Source organism: Urocitellus parryii, chromosome 6 (assembly GCF_045843805.1).
Source record: "Urocitellus parryii isolate mUroPar1 chromosome 6, mUroPar1.hap1, whole genome shotgun sequence".
Classification (NCBI taxonomy): domain Eukaryota; kingdom Metazoa; phylum Chordata; class Mammalia; order Rodentia; family Sciuridae; genus Urocitellus; species Urocitellus parryii.
The window spans coordinates 12,544,210-12,563,751 of record NC_135536.1 but is presented as its reverse complement, the minus strand read 5'-3'; the positions used below and the strand labels follow the sequence as shown (position 1 = coordinate 12,563,751).

At 38.9% G+C, this 19,542-nt stretch overlaps 1 protein-coding gene across 1 annotated transcript in view; it reads right to left on the bottom strand.

The window, feature by feature from the left end:
- Positions 1–664: 664 nt before the first annotated feature.
- Btbd7 (BTB domain containing 7) overlaps positions 665–19,542 on the bottom strand; it is a 112,913-nt gene continuing 94,035 nt past the window's right edge. Inside the window, exons 7-11 of the mRNA XM_077799820.1 lie at positions 14,343–14,486; positions 12,437–12,626; positions 9,434–9,612; positions 7,728–8,180; positions 665–6,109 (exon numbers count right to left, since the gene is read on the bottom strand). Coding sequence (XP_077655946.1) covers positions 5,291–6,109; positions 7,728–8,180; positions 9,434–9,612; positions 12,437–12,626; positions 14,343–14,486 — 1,785 coding nt within the window. The 3' untranslated portion in view covers positions 665–5,290. The remainder of the gene's footprint in view (positions 6,110–7,727; positions 8,181–9,433; positions 9,613–12,436; positions 12,627–14,342; positions 14,487–19,542) is intronic.

The window sequence follows — 19,542 nt, the reverse complement described above, 5'->3', positions numbered from 1 at the left end:
AAAATAGAGAGAACTGCCTGGCAAGGCATGAAGAGTGAAAATGCTTAGGTAGCGCTTGTCAATAAAATCATCAAAACATTTTAAAATGAGTTATTTTATAGCAACTTTTAAAAGTGGAAATTAGAAATCTTTTCCAGTTTACATTTTTTTCCAGAACCCTAGACTCCAGATCATAACTCCATTTCCCATTTCAATTGAAAAATATTAAGGAGCCCGAGTTTAAAAGAGAAAGGTGGCTTAGTATCTCAGCCAAGTCTCGATGCTCGGAGGCCCCCCACACAGCAGATCTGTCTCGTCTCACTACTGACTGACCACCACATGTTCCAGATGCCCAGGGCACATGGTTAAAGGCTAAAGCTAAACTTCCTCTGGAGACCCCTGCCCAAGTAACTTTCTGTTCAAATTTGTAAAATGAAATCCTCACAAACGTCCCAGTGAGATAATAACAATGAACTTGATGATTCAGAATAAAATGTGAGATTTCCAAGAAAACCATAAAAATAACAAATGTCTCTGCACGGCTGAAATCCCAGAAACAGAAGATAATTGTAGAATCCCTCCCAATTCCACCCTTGAGGGGAACCACCCTGTCTGTAACGCATGTATGTCTGCCCCACAGCTAAAACAGACTGTATCCAACGCAGCAGGTTCTATACAAGCCATTTATTTGAAATGCCAACTATATGTAGGATAAAGTCAGTGTTACATGCTTTATCAGTAACAGTAGAAAAATAGAACCAGTGAAAACCTCTGTACAACTGCAATGGTACTCAAAAGAGAAATGTATCGTTTTACAATGTTTCACACAGACGAATTCAAGTTTGGAGGTACCTAAATAAAAATACTATATATTTCTTTAAAAAACACTATGTACAGTTGAAGCGTAAACAAGTTTTACAAAGTACTGGTTATGCAGGTTGTAGAAAACACTTGCATAGGACATGAAATCAGTTTAAGAAAAATTTCTGAGCCTTGAGCATTGAAGGCACTTGACTTTATACCAGTAACAGCACAACCACGAGAAATGCAGTGGCGTAGAAGGTCTCCCGTCCCCAAGTACAGATATGGTACATACACAGCAAGTGGAGCCCAGGAACTTCAGCATTCAGCCACCTCATCTCAGAGCAGGGTTCCGCCCAGGTGACCCAGGCACACAGTCACGTGCAGGTACACCCGAGGAAGCTTCCAGCGCTTATGGGATCTTAGAACCCCCGTAAACACACAAACACAAGAGGTTATTGTCAAGACACGCACTTGCAAGTAACCTTTCTGTAGAAATGGCCACAGCATTATAATATTCAGAATATGAAAGACTGAAACACAGTCAGAGGATTCTCTAGAGGGAAAAAAAAACCAAAAGACTGCCAGACAATGACAACAGCTATCGCAACTGATAGGCACAAAGACAACACTCCATGAAGCACGGTTCATACAAGGTGTTCATGGAGAGAACAGCAAGACACCTTCTAGTGGTGTGCATGGCAACGCTTTAGTAAGAATACCTGTAATGAGGTTTGGAAGTGAATCACATAGTAGACAAAGTGAACCACTGCAGACCTGGGAAGAGCACCCATCACTGCGGCTTTAATAGTGACTGCAGAGAAGCAAAAGTCAAAGAGGCATTTCCCTTTTAATTCAGTCCTAGGATAAAAACACAAATCCTTAGGATTGCAAGACGACAATTTTACAAGTGTTTCATTTTTCCCTAAAAGGCAAATTCACCATTATGAAAATATAAATCTTGCTGGGTAGTGACTGGGGAATGCTGACCTGTCAACTACAGAGAATGTCACCAGAGGTCAGCACCAAGCCCCAGGGCTCTGCTGCGTTTGCTGTTTCTCCATTACATTCTGCAGCATGAGCTTCATTCAAATGTACAAGGATTGTGCCCATTGCTAGAAGTTGAACAATGAGTCAAACAAACAAACAGTCAACAACAAAAAAACCCCCGAGAGATTGTGAGAAAGCCAAAACAAGACTAGGTCAAGTTTCATAGGTAGTTCTACAAAAAAAATAAACAAGAGAACTCACTAGCTGGGTACAGTGGCGCACGCCTTATAATCCCCGTGACCTGGGAGGCTGAGGCAGGAGGATTGCAAGTTCAAGGCCAACTTTAGCAACTTAGAGAGGCCCAAAACAACTTAGCAAGAACCTGTCTCAAAATAAAAAATAAAAGGGCTGGGGATGTGGCTCAGTGGTTAAGCGCCCTTGGGTTCAATTCCCCAATACTAAAGCAGGGGGTGGGTGGGGGGCAGACAAAAGTAAAAAGAACTCACTAAAAATCCTTAAAGCCTAACGGGTTATTGAAAAGCCAAGCTAGCTCAGGTCTAAGGACATGTGCCCAGCTGATGGGGCATGAGAATGGGTGTGGTCCGTGTAGTAGAGAAGCCATGTTCTAATGGTTTTTGTTCTTCATGTTGCTATTTTTCTCTTTAGGGGCCATGGGCAACTTAGTAAAATTATTTTTCAAAATCACAAAACTAAGATGATTATATAAGAAAAGGACCAAGAGCATCTTTTAATCTGACTCTTCTCCTTTGCACTAGCATCTACACGGTAGTTTGCTAACCTCAACACACAGTGGGCACTGGGAGCAGTGATTGTCCAAATGGCCAGATTGTCCAGGGCCTCAAAAGGAGATCTGGTATTTTTGTGATTTGGTTCGCATGAAATTTCTATATCAAGTAAAATGCCAATTTATGTATTTAAATTTTATATTATATATACTTTTTTTAAAAGAGCAATCTTACTCACACTTTACATTTGTCTTAGTTTGGCATTAGAAATGATTGAATAGATGGTTCAAAAGCAGAGGCACAGAGCTATCGACCTACTCTATTAATTATACTTCACGAGATCCATTAAGAGTCCACCAACACTAGCCTAATGCACACAAAACCGCATCTGTTCATCTTCTGCAAGTCATATCAGTCCATAATCCCACAGATTAAAGCAAGATTCCCCTGTATACATAGTTTAGCCAGGTAAGCTAAATTATTAAAAGCAAACATCTTAAATTAAGTAATACTATGAATAGTGGCCACTAGTTTTTATAATTATATTTAAAGACTATTCAATGAATTTTCAGAAAAACCAATAACCCTGGTCTCTCTAACATATTGGGGAAACAAAATAGGTCAGAGATGAGATTTCTTCCTCATTCAAATTAGGTCTACTCATTCTCCTCTGCAGTACCAGTCCAGTCCAGTGCAGTCCAATGCAGAACAGAAATCTAAAGCTCTCAGATTAATTCATATCAACTTGTGTATTATAAACACATACTGAAGAATGATGGAATTAACATTTGCTTCTGAAGACAGAATGAGACTGGGCTTCAGAAGACATCAGCATCTATTATAAGACTTAAAAGTGAGAGTCCTGTGTTTTTCTATCTTTAAAAGAGGAGCCTTACAGGCTCTGCGAGCAGACTTTACAGCAGATGCATGTGACCACCGGAGGCTGGGAGCTCAGTATGCAACATCACCAGGGTCGACAACTGAATGCACCAGCAGCAGCTAACCGGCCAGGCAGCAGAATGGGCGGCAGCAGCTCACAGAAGAAACAGACATACTTCCCAAATTTGAGATTATCTATTGTTAGGAATTTTAAAAATGTCAAATTATTCCTGAGTGTATATCCACAGGGTAAAGTAGGAAAAGACCAGAAGAGAAACTACTGTTTCAGGAGAAATTAGAGTTGCTGACACCCAATAGAAACCTAGTCACTTCAAAGTGCATGTAATTCATTTATATGGTAGCTTGTGAAGGCTCCCCAGCCCTGCATAGTTTTAGAGTGAGTGTGAGTGATTCATAGTTTTATTTTATATATATATATATAATATATATATGTATGTGTGTATATATATTATATATATATATATACATACACACACACACACACACACACACATACATAGAAAAGAGGTTCCCAAATATCCTTTGAGAGAATGTTCAGGAAGTCTCTTTTCTTCTAAGTGCTACGGCTGTGTTTGTAAAAATACAAAGTGAATATTAAATAATGTTGAAGTGATTTAAACTCAAATACTAATATATTTACATTGAAGAGTAAGAAACAAAACAAATCAAAACAGTCCTTAGCTCACACATTGCCCTTCCAAGGGAGAGGATCAGAGAGACCTCATGTGCTCAGTGGTTCAGTAAATGCTAAACCAGCATCCCCAGTGGAGTTCAAGTAGGACATGTAGTGTTTAACAATTTTTTTCTTTTTTTTCTTTTTGGTGACAAAGCATTATGCATTATACAAGTTTTTTATAGGACACCAAAGTTCAGACATACTTTGAGAAATATTTAAAAGAAAACATATGCTTACAAACACCACATTACATCCATAAGACTGAAGCCCTTTGTTTCCCATAGAAAGCAAGACAACTGAAGGCAGCAGGCAGTCACTTCCCCAGCTCAGATAGAAAGTCCCGCAGGGCCAGGAATCCTGAAATCCCTTTGCTGTGCCCTTTAGCTGACTTTCCTCTCTCCCCTGCTTTCTAATTCCAAGGAATTTGATCTTCTCAGAACCACATCCAGGGAGCAATACTTTAACCTGTACCACCAGGGTCTACAGGGACCCTGACAGTGTCCACACTGTGAGTAAAGTGACAGCTTTGGGCTGGGCACCATGGGCTATTCTCCTTCCTGCTTCTACTACACCCAAAGACTTCAGGACCTTCACAGTGGGAATAAAGACTAGCTCCCAAGACTTATTAAAGAAGAATGACATTAGATCTATAGAGACTGAGCAGGAAGATTTTTGAACTCAAACAACTGTTTAAAAGAGAGGAGCATTTTGATGTGCTGTTCTTTGGAATTTCTATAATTAAAAATAAACAGAACTATTTCATAAGAAAATACATCTTAGTGTGCAATACAATGCACATGAAAACTGGTAGATGAAAGGTAAAATGCAAAAAAGTATGAAAATACAGTCCTTTAAATGTGGCAATAAAGTTTAACATACTGATATAAAATCAATACAGATAAAATAAATGTACAAGTGCAAAAAAATTCCATCATTTGTAAAGAGAGGGAAAAAAAGTGCCAGCTTGCCTTCTGTTCAAAATGCTTCTTCACATAATTGTTCCAACATAAAACAGACAGATGCAGCATTCAAAATAACCCTCCTAGCATGCCATGTGTAATAAACATATACACACAAAAAACTGAAAATAAAATAACGTGGAACTGAGCTGGCACTGATAAACTGGTCAGTGAGTTGTCGGGTTACAGAGTAGAATGGATGTTTCACATCTCAGGCACAGGCGACTTGGAGGTTGCTCTCAGAGGGCAGACTTTTTGTAGAGGAAGTCTGGCTTGCTGGGTGACCTCCTTCCTCTGCTTATGGAATCTTCTCTTTCTAGCTCTGTGCTTCTCTGAGCTCCGTGGCTCAGGGACTCACTGTCTGCCAGCCTTCTGGTGGATCGCTCTTCTGGAGCCTCAGAGCTACATGCAGACTGTGAAGAAGGCCTGTTAGAAGTCAGCCCAAAAGTCAAGTCGGTTTCTACTGCAGTTCGTCCCCTGATGTGGGCTGGACCATTGCCAGCATTTTCTGGGGCTGCCAAAGGGAAGTCTGATCGCTGGGGAGGCTGCTCCACGACATCCAGGCGTATGGACTCACTCTTCTGCCTGTGTGAATGCCCATCAGGGGAAAGTGGATATTCTCTCCTGGCTTCTTCCTGGGTTTTAGGAGGGGTCTGAGTAGGTAGGTAGGCTGACTTTAAGCCACTTGGTGATGCCTTATTGTGGCTGTACAAATCAGGACCAAAATATCCACCTTGCGAAGGGGAAGGGGCGCGTCTGCCAGGAGCAGGAGTAGAAGGTCTGCAAGCAGCATTTGAGAAGTCATAGAAATCCGGGTATTCCTGCTGATTTTCTCTAGCATCTGTTTTTTGCTCTAGTGTGTGTTTTTTTCGAGAAGTGTGTGTATGCCTCTGTGGAACACACGAGAGATGCTGGGGAGGCCCCGGTCCTGCTTCAGAAACTGGCTGGCTCACTTCTGTGTCTACAGCAAGTTCTGGAAGTCTCCTGTCCTTGAGTGACAGTGTGGATACTCCCATGGCGATATCTGGCATTAAATCATTCAGCACAGGTTGGGTACACTGAGATAGAGACAAAGCAGAGGTTTAAAAAAAAAAAAAAAAAAAAAAGGCCCACCAATGTTCACTGATTTTGTTGATTTGGTTTCCTGATTATAAATGTTATAATGCATACTTAGATACAGAAAATTATAAAGGCAGGAAAAAAAACTCCTAATGTTCCATACAGAGATAATCATTGCTAACATAATGAAGTATTTCTCTCCCCTTTTTTCTTTGCATACATTTTCACAAAATTTATTGCATATATAGTTTTAGTGCATATATAATTAATATATTATTTAGTGATAGTTCTACCATTAATTTTTCTCAGATATCATCATTTAAAAATACATTCCATTGTACTGATAAATCATAAACCAGTCTCCTATGATCAGACATTTAGGTTATTTTCAATTTTTTATTATAATAAAGAGTACAATGAATGTACTAACAATTTTCCTTTAGAGGCTGGGTGTGGTGGTATACACCTGTAATCCCAGAAACTTGGGGAGGCTGAGGCAGGGAGATTGCAAGTTTGACGTTAGCTTCAGCAATTTAGTGAGGCCCTAAGCAACTTTTCAATACCCTGTTTCAAAATAAAAAAACAAAAAAGGCTAGGGATGTGCCCCAGTGGTTAAGCAACCCTGGGTTCAATTCCCAGTTCCAAAAGAAAAAAAATAAAAACAAAACCAAAATACTCCTTTGGAGGAATTGTATTTAAGATACAAAATAGTTGAATTTTGTAATTATAGGGCCAGACCAACAGAATGGGCATGTGGTTTATCAAATACTACCAATCTCTTATTTTGGGGAATTGGGGGGAGCAGGGAGAACAAGGTAGAGAGGGACAGGAAGGTTGGGAAGGATCATAATTCGACCCAAGGTGTGTACCAGTCCATCACTTCTGGTGAGCTCTATTTTAAGGAATCCTCCCTGAAATAACAGATCTTTCCTTTTCTCTATTGAATTCTGCTGACAGCATGTGACAGAGTAGAAAGACTTAAAAAGCACTATTGTTTTTCTCAAATGTGTTACATAAAACATAAGTTCAATCTCTTCTGCAGTGCAAACCAGGTGAAGATCCGTGTCTGACATGGAGCCTCTCTACTCGTTGCCCTGGCTCCTGAGGCTCTGAGTCAGGCAGGGTCTGAGGGCTGAGCTGGGGAGACTCACTTTTTGACTGTTTTCTGAATGGGGAGGCTTTGTCACACTGGTCCTGGTGGTACACTTAGCTCTAAGTAATTTTCCCTTCTTGTTCCACCAGAGCATTTGGTAGAATAACAGATCCTATAGGACAGAAGTCAGGAAGATTCCAAACTCGGGCTTGAACAGAACATTAGGATGCATGCAGATCCACCTGTCACTGCTCTCCTCCTGCTACTGGCAGATGGACTTACAGACAAGAACACTGCCTTTGTTCCTACTACACACACCTCTATTCTCTCTGCTCCTGTCCTTTCCCATTTGCTGATACTAGCATTCTTCTCTTCTTCCCCATGATAATCGAGTGCATGCTTTCAGCCTGCCAATAACACTTTTGGGCACTGCTGAGTCCCGTGGGGTTCTTGGAGCCAGGGGAACAGCTCCTAATATCCCACAGACTTTTGATTTGGGGCAGGTGACTTAAGTGCTGACTTACCATTTGTTTCTCAGATGCTACTGCAGCAGAGGCGGCAGCAGCTGCAGCAGCAGCAGCAGCAACTGTCTGCCTCCCCAGTCCTGTGGGGTTGGTACAGTCAGGTGGTGCTGCTTTAACACCTGGCAGATAAACTGGGGGAGGAATAGCTTTAGGAGCTGTTCTGGAGTGAAACAACGAATGATTACAGGGATAAGAAAAGGAACGTGAAGGGTGCTGACTGGGAGGTCTTTGCTTCCAACCTGCTTTGAGTTGGTTATGGATTGGGGTGGCTGGGGGGTGGTATGGAGGGGGTGGAGGGGGCAAAGGTGGATGGAAGGCCACAAAAGAGTCCAGGTCTGTAAACATGGTTTCTGCAGTAGGGGTACTGTTAACACGACATCTCCCAGGCTGTCTCATTGTCAAGAGTGGACTTTCATCCCCAAAACGTTCATCAGGAAAGAACTTGTGAGGATTCTAGATTAAAAAAAAAAAAAAAAAGGAGATTTCACACATGGAATTGTACAAGCTGAGAGAGTTAAGTAAAATACTTAAGAAGCTAAGAAGACCACATTAAGTAAAAGGTAAAATTCCAGCAAGCAAGTCAGACATCTCTTGTAGCAATATGTGATAAAGCAAAAACAAGTAATAAAACCTAACTGAAATGATTTTGCTAAGAAAAAAGTTAACATTAAATCAAAGGAAGAAAAGGAATACAACTGAGGAGCTTCCTAGAAACTCTGACACAACATCTGTATATGTTTTATGTGAAATAACTTCAAAATAACCATTCCTTGCTCATTATACACAACCAAGCTGGATTAAGACTTCAAACCATTGCAAGAGAACAATGATTTTTATACAATTTAAGATATCAAATTAAGACAATTTAGGATGGCAAAGGGAAGAGAAACAAGTAAAAAACCAGACTATGTACTCTAGGGATGGAAACCACAGCAAAAAATAAAAATTAAGAACCTAAAAATGAGTGGCTGCCACATTTTCCTTTTGAAAGGGACAGGGTTAATGGAGTTTGGATTCAGTGGCAAGAAAGTGCCCCACTTGACCAGATCAAATCAAATTTTATGTAAGGCTCTGATAAAACTATGCCACAAATCCTATCTTAACTACAAAACCAATGCTATTGTTCTTATGCTTAATAATTACTAGAAATGAATTTGTTTCCTACTAGGTTGAAAAAAAAAAAGCACTCATTCCATGATTCTCATGCTTGCATTTGAACCTTCATGCACAACATTTCTTATGGAAGAAAGGTCAGTGGGCATCTGATAGTAGGCCTAACCTGAAATCTGGTGACCAGAGAGCAAGCAATGAGGTTCAGAATTTCCTCCTTCTTTCGCCATCTCTGTTGGGATGGAACTTTGTAGCAGTCACCATTTGGATGCTTGTTATGTATACACAGCTGTTTGACACACAGCACCTTCTATCTTCACAATAATCCGTTTTATGGGTAAGGAACTGATGCTCACTGGTTAAATAACTTATCCAAGTTAACCAGTTAGTAAGGAGCAGAGCCAGCTCTGTGCTCAGCCCACTCCTCCATGCTGCTTCTCATGAGGAGAAACCTGCAGCCTGTCGAAGACATCAGAGGCAGTGAAAGGGCACGTACGAAGAAAAAGCAGCAGTGGGGCACTCCTTGGGATGTCTCATATACTGCCTGACTGATGATTAAGGTTCCCTCCTTTCAACAGTTCAATGCCATGTCTTACCTGCAAGAGCTCTGCAGCAGCATCTGCAAGACCAAACTCTCTCAGTACTCGAATCTGAATTTCATAGCTGACGGTGGCACCCTCCCCACAGTTCAGTGCATAAGCTCTCTGCACCTGCTCAGTGTGCCGTAGTTCCTGCAGGCGTCTGACCATATCTTTCATAATGAAGAGACGAGGAACTAGAAGGAGAAAGACAGCATGTAGGCAAAATTCCTGAGCTACAGGAAAGACTGCCCAGTGAGCACAAGGAAAATGCAAATGTTTGGTATCAGAATCTTTTCATAAATTTTTTAGGTAGTATTTTAATTTCTTGGCAACATAGTAATTTATATTTGAAAAATAGAAAATTTTCAATATTTTAAATTTCATAGTGCCCAGAAGGCTCTTGGACATATCAAACAGCTCCAGAATTGTATTATTTTAGTCTATAGCTCAAATAAGATTTTACTTGCATGTACTCTGACTCTTAGGATATTTCATGATTTAAAAATATATATTCATTCTTAGGGTTGGGGATGTAGTTGAGTAGTAAAGTGCTTGCCTTGCATGTACAAGGCCCTGGGTTTGATCCTAAGCAAAAATTATAAATAAATAAATAAAGAAAGAAAGTTGTTCTTGTATTCAAACAATTGTTTAAATGTTGACTATGCACCAAGGATTGGTATTGGGGTGCAGAGAAGGAAAGATGTGATCTCTGTCCATAAGTATAGTACAGGGTCAGAAAAGTTCATGGAGAAAAATAAACAAGAACACTGGAAGACTGGAAAAAAACGGGCACCTAGCCCAGATGGAAGGCAGGTGGGAAAGGCTTCTTAGACAAGGGGGAACCCCAACATAGCCTTGAAGATGATGGAAAATCAGGCATGTAAAGAAAGCAGCGTGAAGCTTTCTGAGCAAGGAAGTCTAGGCATGTACATGGTATCAAATGAAAAATAGCACAACACAAGGAGGAGGCTCACTGGCAGAGTCTGGGGTCAGCAGGTAAGGAGGAAGAACTGAGAAAGGAGGCTGGAAATATGAGTGGGGTAGATCTGAATGAGTTGTATCCTGCGTATAGCAGGGAGCTGCTTATGCAGGGGATGACAGAATGAGAGCTGTGACGTGGTGAGTGCAGGCAGACGTTATGTGAAGCAGGGGAGGCAAACTGGTAAGTAAAGTTTTATTGGCACACAGCCTTACCATTTGTTTAGAAACCACCGTGGTTATTTGGGAGTTAGTCGGTGTAATAGAGATTGCATAGTTCAAAAAGTCTGAAATATCTATTATCTGGTCCTTTACTGAAAAAATGTGCTGACCCCTGGGGTAAAGGACAGAAGTAAGAGAAGAGGCAGGAACAGCAGTTAGGAACCTGAGCTAAGCCGTGGTCACAGGTTGGAGAGAGGCAATGAAGTCTGTAAACATTTGTGATATGAACTGACCACAGTGTTGACTGAACGTTATTTTGAGGGGAAGGAGAGCCAGGGTTTGGTGAATGCTAATTTTCTGCCAAGCAAATGCTTAAGCATATTATTCATGGCGCTTCATTAAATCCCCACAACACTAGGAGGAAACATTATCTTCATTTCATAGATGAGAAAATTGATGTTTTGGAAGAAATCACAGAATGCCAGAGTCCCACAAAGTGAAAGAGCCAGTCTGTGAGCCTGTAAGTCCTCTCCAACAAGCTACAGCCTTGTCTTTTGAGTGCAATGGGCAAGGATGGGAGAAACTGGGTGACACTAAAATGGGGCATGCCTTGTTAACTAAGCCACAGGAAAGTCTTGTTTTCTTGAGAATACTTACTTGTGGGTGTCTTTGGGATTTTCTGATTAAGTTCTAGGATAAAATTATGCTGATATTCAATAGCATTAATTCAAGCCTGAAAAACAGTGCTACTACCAAAGCTTCAAAATTAACAAAACCCAATTGAAGAAATATTTATCTTATTACTGTTATCCAATGTATGCCTTAGGCAAATATACAATAGCCAAATCTACTAAGGCAACAATTGATGAAAAACACTAGTTATGAAATAAAATGTATGTATTCAGTGAGAAGTTCTGCCATTATGCTTTTTATTTATTCTTAACTGAAACAGGTATATGGACGCAGAAATGAATGGTGCTATTTCCATTGCACATTGTTTGCTGGATTTTATTTATTTAATTTTTGACACAGGGTTCTGATAGGTTGCCCAGGCTTGGTCTCAAACTCCTGGGCTCAAGTAATCTTCCCACTTTAGTCTCTAAGTAATTGGGACTATAGGCGTGTGCTACCATGTCTGGCTGCTGGTTTTTACTATGCATCTTGCAAAAGCAATTGGCAAGAGCTACAAATTTCTGACCACCAGATTACTAGTGTTTATTTTATCTTAGAAACTGATACTAGAGACTACTGTTAAAAGTCAACATGAAGTAATTAATATTCAGATGTTTTTGGGGGCTGGGATGTAGCTCAGTGGCAAAGCATTTGCAAAGTCCTGGGTTCGACCCCCAGTTCCCCCCCAAAAAAAACCCCAAAACAGATGTTTTTGGATATGACAGCTAAACTTCAATCTATGGCCAATTCCTTCAAAGTCATAAGACATAAACCTACACTACGGTGAACATTATAGAGAAGATCATGGGAAACTGGACCTCTAGGAAAATAATGGTGATCACATCTTTGGGAGACAGAAGCAGATTCAAAGATATTAAGTCCACATGTGCAAACTACCCTGCAGTGATGAAAAAACAGAATTTCTCTAAACAAGGGCAATTCTGCCGCATAGAGCACATGTGGCAATGTCTAGAAACACAAGAAAGTTTCCAAAAGGCTGTCACAAAGGTAGGGGTGTGTGTGCAAAAACCTACATACACTTATTAACTTAAGATAAAATATAAAACAAAACTCTTATCCTTAAAAACTAGGGGAATAAAAGCATAAATGTGGAAACAATTAGCATACATTTAGGGGTTCAATTACAAAAAAATGGATAAGATTATTCATTTCAATATAAATGCCTCACCAAAGGCATTGCCTTACCTGGAATTTCATTGGCTACAACAGAAGGTGGGCTTGATTGGCTGCTGCTCATCTGCTGATGGCTGATCATGTGGCAACACTGTGGCATGGCATTACTGACCATGTAAAGCGTGTCTGGCACATTGGACATTCTCACCATTCGCAAACGCACAAGGTCTGTTTGTTCCACCATCATCTCATCTAGCACTGACTGAAATGAGAATTCAGGATGAACAGTCAGTCAATCCATTCTTTGTGTTAAATCACAGTTGGAGTAAGATTATCATCTCCATCACAGAAGGGGCAGAGGTTATAGTTCAGTGGTAGAGTGCCTGCCTCGCACATGTGAGGCACTGGGTTCGATCCTCAGCACCACATAAAAATAAATGAATAAAGACATTGCGCCTATCCACAACCAAAAATAAACAAACAAATAAATAAATGAAAGAAAAGGGGGATTCATTAATTGTTTTCTCACTTATGTAAAGTCTGAAATCGGTGGTAGAAGAAGAAAATACCCATTCCTCTTTAATTAAAGACTTTCTGGAGAATTTTTTTTTTAGTTGTAGATGGACACAATATCTTTATTTTATTTTATGTGGTGCTGAGGATTGAACCAGGGCCTCACATGTGCTAGGCGAGAGCTCTACCACTGAGCACAACCCCAGCCCAGGAGAATTTTTGAATAGATATAATCATTGAAAAGGCTTATTTTTAATTAGAAGTATTTAAAATCTGATGGAAGCATATAAAATTAATCAAAAATAAATAATACACAAGATTATTATAATGAAAAGAACATGTATACATGTGCTAAGTATCACATTAAAAAATGTTCAAAATATGAAATAGTAAAGATTGATTAATGAGACTATAAATACACCCAATTTTGTTAAAGTAGTTTCAGATGCATCTATCTCACCCAACTACAGAATGGCAAAAATGAAGTGTTATATAAACATTTCCAATGGGGGAATTCCTTCTTCCACAGTCATCTGAGAACAGGGCAGTTCTAGAGGACCTTCTGCTGAGCCACCCCATCTTGGGGCAGAGGAAATGGGGGATTGGTGTAGTTTCTCACCAGACGTGGCCTGTGAAGGCTCAGCTGCATGAGCACTTCAAGCACAAAGACCAGATCTGACCATTCTGCTTTCTTCCTGTTTTAGATCTATTTAGAATGTCAACCATTTAATATGAAGAATATTATCAACCTAGTCAATAAAACAGAGTTCTCAAACTCCTTTCATTTATCTTAAAGCTAGGAAGTCTGGAAATAAAAATAAGTAAAATTTTAAAGCAATGTAATTCTGTCCCTAAATACATTATTTTGCCTGTTACTTCAGAATGCTTACTGATGATTTTTGACTTTCAAAGACTGTTAGCTCCTCACAAGCTACTCTTAAGTATTTACATGTGAATATATTTAACAAAAATTACAGAGTTTCATTTTCACATTATCATAATTTCTTGGGGAGTTCTTTACATTTCAGAATAAATAATGCCAACTGTTTATTTCATAGGTTTGAAATTATAATAAGTTTGTATATTTACTCTAAAACTAAACTCAAAACTCAATAGTCAGCTATTATAGAATAACAAAAAATTATGCATTTCTTTAGTTTATGAAGATAAAATGCTTGCAATTTAATTTCAGAACATTTCCTCTATTTCAGTAAACTGATAATCTGCAAGGCAATTAACAATTCACAAGGCAACTAAGATGAGAAAAATGTAAAATGTATTATGATTTGTTTTAAAACATTTCAAAAACCTACTCTGTTGAGTAGTTGAACTAGAATTTACTTTCATGTTCCCTATTACTGGATATTTAGGCTATTACATCAAATATTTAAATAATTCTACAATAAATATCTGTGCATATGGTTTCTAATAAAGTTCTCTAATATCTTCAAATGGTTTTTAGTACCTTTGCTTCTTCCACATAGGGAGAGAACAGCCGAGGACGAACGTATATGCCAGCATTTTTTTGCCGCAACCAGGCATTTGACTTTCCACCTTCTGTTGTAGGAAGCATATCTGATGGAGGAGTACTAATCAAGCCTCTTTTCATCTTATAAAATAAAATAAAAAAATAGACTACAGATCTGTGTAGTAGTACAATATCATCAAGATAAAAATGTTTACATCTATAAATCAAAACATACAAACCTTCATATTTAAATAAAGACTTAGAAACATGAAATTTAGAAATACCCCAAAAGTTTAGTAATAATAAAAGGTCCTATACTTTCATTTTTTCTAAATAGAGGAATGATTAAAAAAAAGATAATATTAATTAAAATGTAATAAGTTGGAGTAGTAGTAGAAATCTATTTTTTTTTTTTTTTGGTACCAGGAATTAAACCCAGGGGTGCTTTACCACTGAGCCACATCCCCAGCCCTTTTTATTTATTTATTTTTTATTTTGAGAGAGGGTCTCACTGAATTGCTTAGGGCCTCACTTAGTTGCTGAGATTACAGGTCTGCCACCATGCCCAACTGATGGAGTAGTAGAACTCTTAATGAAAAACTGATTCTTTATACCTTGCTCAATTATCTCTTACCCCAAAACAAACTAAGATTGCTGACTTGGCATGTATCTACAGCATAAGGCCACCAGCAATCTAGCACAATGGGCTTTCAAGAAGGCAATTTGGCTCAAGCCCCATTCCCCTTTTAATAGTCATGCAACCATGGAGATCTTATTTTAGCTTAAAGGCTCTGGGAAGTGGGGTGCTACACCACTAATTGAATGTGGTGACCTTGCTGTTTTCTCAGTGATACTAGGAGAATGTTTAGTTCCTGAGGTGGTGGTAAGTATTAAACAAAAGTAACACAAGGGCTGGGATGTGGCTTGGTAGTAGAGTGTATATACTTAGCATATATACATATCCTGGAGGCCCTGGATCCCATCTCTAGTACCATAAAAGTAAAAATGAAAACAAAGGTAATATGCAGACAAAAGCACCTGGCAGGGTGCTTGGCATCTACTAAGATAGTGTGAAGGTTAGCAGCCATTATTACCAAACCTTTACAGGGGACTTACATGTTAAGCATGGAATTAAGAGTAAGGCATATATATTTTCTTTTCTTTAAAAAAATTTTTTATTTGTTCTTTTTAGTTTTACAAGGCATATATACTTTTTAACAAACTCCTAAGGGAACTATTAAAGACAGGGTTCAGTTTGGTTTGAGTTTCAGCTGTTTGACAAAAATTGTTTCTCCATTACTCTTGTTAAATATAATACCTAATTAACGCATTAAAATGATTATGATTATTTTTGTGGTGCTGGGGATTGAACCCAGGACCTTGTGCATGTGAGCACTCTACCAACTGAGTTATATCCCCAGCCTAACATTAAAATTATTTCTAATAACCAAAACATTATATGGTATTTAAAAAAGACAAAACAAAAAACTCAATATTATAATTATGTTGATATGTGATCTTTTGGCCTTTTTTTTTTGTACCAAGGATTGAACCCAAGGGCGCTTAACCACTGAGCCACATTCCCAGCCCTTTTTAAAATTTTTGAGACAAGGTTTTACTAATGCATAGGCTGGCTTCAAATTTGCAATCCTCCTACTTCAGCTTCCTCAGGACCTGGGATTATAGGCATTATGACACTGCCTGGCTCAAAAGTTGATTTTTTAAAAAATATAAGGTTAATAATAATTTAGCTAGATTAAGAAAGAGAGGAAACTCAAATAGATAAAACCAGAAAAAGGAGACATTATAACTAATATCACAGAAATACAATCATAAGATGATATTATAAATATTTCATGCCAACAAAGTAGATAATCTAGTAGAAATGGATGAATTCCTGGACACATACAACCCTACTAAGACTGAATCATGAAGAAGCAGAAAACCCAAATAGACCAATAACTGAGGGAACTATATCAGTAATAAGGTTTTTCATCAAAGAAAAACCCAGGACTTGATGACTTCACTGCTGAATTCTACAAAACATTTAAAGAACTAATACCAAATTTTATGAAACTATTCCAAGAAATTAAAGAGGAAGTAACACTCTCAAACTTAATTCTATGAAGCCAACATCATCCTGATATCAAAACCAGATAAAGACATAAAAAAGAAAACTTAACAAATGTATGATATGTCAAGATCATTGTAATGAGCAACTAAAAAAAAAAGAACTGAGCTTGTCTAAAAAATGAACAAATAGCTGTCAAATAACATATTAAAATAAACAAATAAATGATTAAAAATGAAAAAAAGAAAACTATAAACCAATATTCCTGACAATCATAAACACAAAAATCTTAACAAAATACCAGCAAACAGAATCCAACACATCAAAATGATCATCTACCATAATCAAGTCTAATTCGTTCCAGGGATGCAAAGATAGTTCCATAAAAGCAAATTAATAGATGTGATATATCATATCAACAGAATGAAGGACAAAAGCCATTTATGCAGAAAAAGACATTAGACAAAATTCAACATCCTTTCATGATAAGAACTCAATAAATTAGGTAGATAAGGAACATTCCGTAACACAATAAAGGCCATAATAATATTATAAACCCATAGCTAATTTCACACTGAAATCTGAAAGCTCTGGAACAAGACAAAGATGCCCATTCTTGTCACTCCTGTTCAATATAGCACTGGAGATCCTGGCTGCAGCAATCAGGCAAGAGAAGGAAAGGAATCCAAGCTGGAAAGGAAGAAGTTAAATGTCCCTGTTTACAGATGACATGATCTTATATACAGAAAACCTTAAAGGCTCCATGAAAAAACCATTACATCTAATAAAATACAAAACTACAAAATCAACACATCAAATTCAGTAGCATTCCCATGCATAATAGGGAGGTATATGAAAAAGAAAACAATTCCATTTATAATCACTACAAAATATAGATAAATACTGAATAATAAACTTAATCAAGAAGTAACAGATCTCTATATTGAAAACTATAAAACATTGATGAAAGAAACTGAAAAAAATGACTGAAAAGAATATCCTATGCTTATGGATTAGAAGAACATTAAATGTCCATATTATCCAAAACAATCTAGAGTAAATGAAATCCTTATCACAATATCAATGCCATTTTTCACAGAAATAGAAAAAATAATCCCAAAAATTCATATGGAACCACAAAAGACTCAAATGGCCAAAGCAATATTAAGTTAAAAAAACAACAACAAAAAACAACAAAAAATAAAGCTGGAGAGAGCCTCATACTACCTTAATTTCAAAATATACCACAAAGCTATAGTGACCAAAACAGCATGGTCCTGGCATAAGCAGAGACAACAGATGAATGCACTTATAGATTTTTTGATAAAGGTACAAGAACATATGCAGGGCATCGAACAGTCTTAAAACCTGTGGTAGGGAAGGGTAAGAGGGTTGAGGACCAGAATAAACCCTCTAGCTTCCCATGCTTTTAGTTACTTGCTTTCAGTTGGCTTTAAAAATAGATTTATTTATAATTTTGGTACTCATGCAACTGAACAATGTTATTATTGTCTCCCACTAGTTCTGCTGTAGATATACCTTGAAATAGGAGTTATGATGATAATGACTATCTAATTACTTTGCAGGAACTTGAAGGCCACTTTGAAATCACTGACTCTTGGAGAGATCCAACATGGCGGCGGGCGCGGAGAGATCAAGTCTCTGACCTCTTCAGCTGCAAGGGCATAGGGAGACGTAATCCGTCTAAATGCTGTTTGCTCAGGATCACTAGGCAATGCTGAGCTGACGTGGATCTGGGGCGAACAGTCTGGGCCTCTCAGAACACACACCAAGCCCGGATCGGCTGAATTCAAGCTCCCGTTCGCCTGCTTCTCGCAAACAAACTGCTGTGACTCAGCACTAAATGATCCTGCTGAAACAACTGGTTGGCCCTTCTGAACCTACAGAGGTAAATGCCAACCGAGCCTTCATAGGTAGTGGCCACAGGATTGAAACGGGGCTTGGGAGAGCCAGTCAGGACCCACCTGTTGCACTGGTCACTCGGCAAAGGGAAACGAACTGTTGCCATTTGCATGGGATACCACCATGGCAGAGAACTGACGTCACCAGAATGCAATGGAGGAGATAACTTCATTGAAACCAGTGGCGACAGGTGTGTAACCCCCTAGCCTTCCCTCTCCACACAGCGGGGCAAACTTAAGGGCCCCTCCCAGCTCTCCCGTGAGCGCGATAGCCAGACAGAGGGAATCAGGAGTGGTGCGGGACCCGCGGCGCAGAACTCCCGGCTACCGCTCCCACCAGTGCTGACAACTGAGGTCTCTTGCACCAGCTACCGGGGGCGTGGCTACTGGAGGGCAAGCAAAATTCGCTGAGGGTTCTCAGCCCCAAGCTCTGCAAACTTAGGGTCTGAGGGAATGGCAAACAGGGAGAGCGTGCCCAGTCGTTCATGAAAACAGGGCTCCTGGGAGCAGCAGACCTGGCGTGTAGCCAGTATTGTGGTGAGTGGGACCTGGCTTGAGGAAAAGTGGGGAAGTGACTAGACACAAGAGAAGGCCCTAGGCACTCAGGATTGGAGACCCACCCAGTCTGGGAGGAGGAGCTACTGCACAGTGATTGGTTCCCGCATATTGAGAGGAGAAGCTTGGCCCGGTGGGCACAGCTCCACCTACTGGAAGAGAAGTTAATCAAACTCTAAGACTGCATTTATTAATTTTTTTTTAATTTGGGTTTCTTCTTTCATTTTCATTTTTTTATTGTTTTTTAAATTATTTGTTTTAATTTTTAAAAATTTTTTTAAATTTAAATTTTTTGAATTTTTTTAAAAAATTTTTCTTTTCTATTTTTTTCTTTTGTCTTTTCATTTCTTCTCAATTTTCTCATTCCCCCTTCCTTGAATTCTACCTGCTTACTCTCATTCTCTTTAGTGACTTCTTCCCTTCTAATACCTTTCCTCCCAAGCATCAAATAAATTTATAGGAGTAAAGAATAACTCAGCAGTCAAACAGAACAAGAAGTAACATGAGCAGCATGAAAAAGCAAGGAAGAAAAGGAGTACAAACAAAGCAGGACAGCCTAAATATTCAGGAAGACCTAGAGTCATCAGAAAAATGGTCAAATAAAGAACTCAAGGAATACCTTAGACAGATGGAATGGAACCTTAAACAG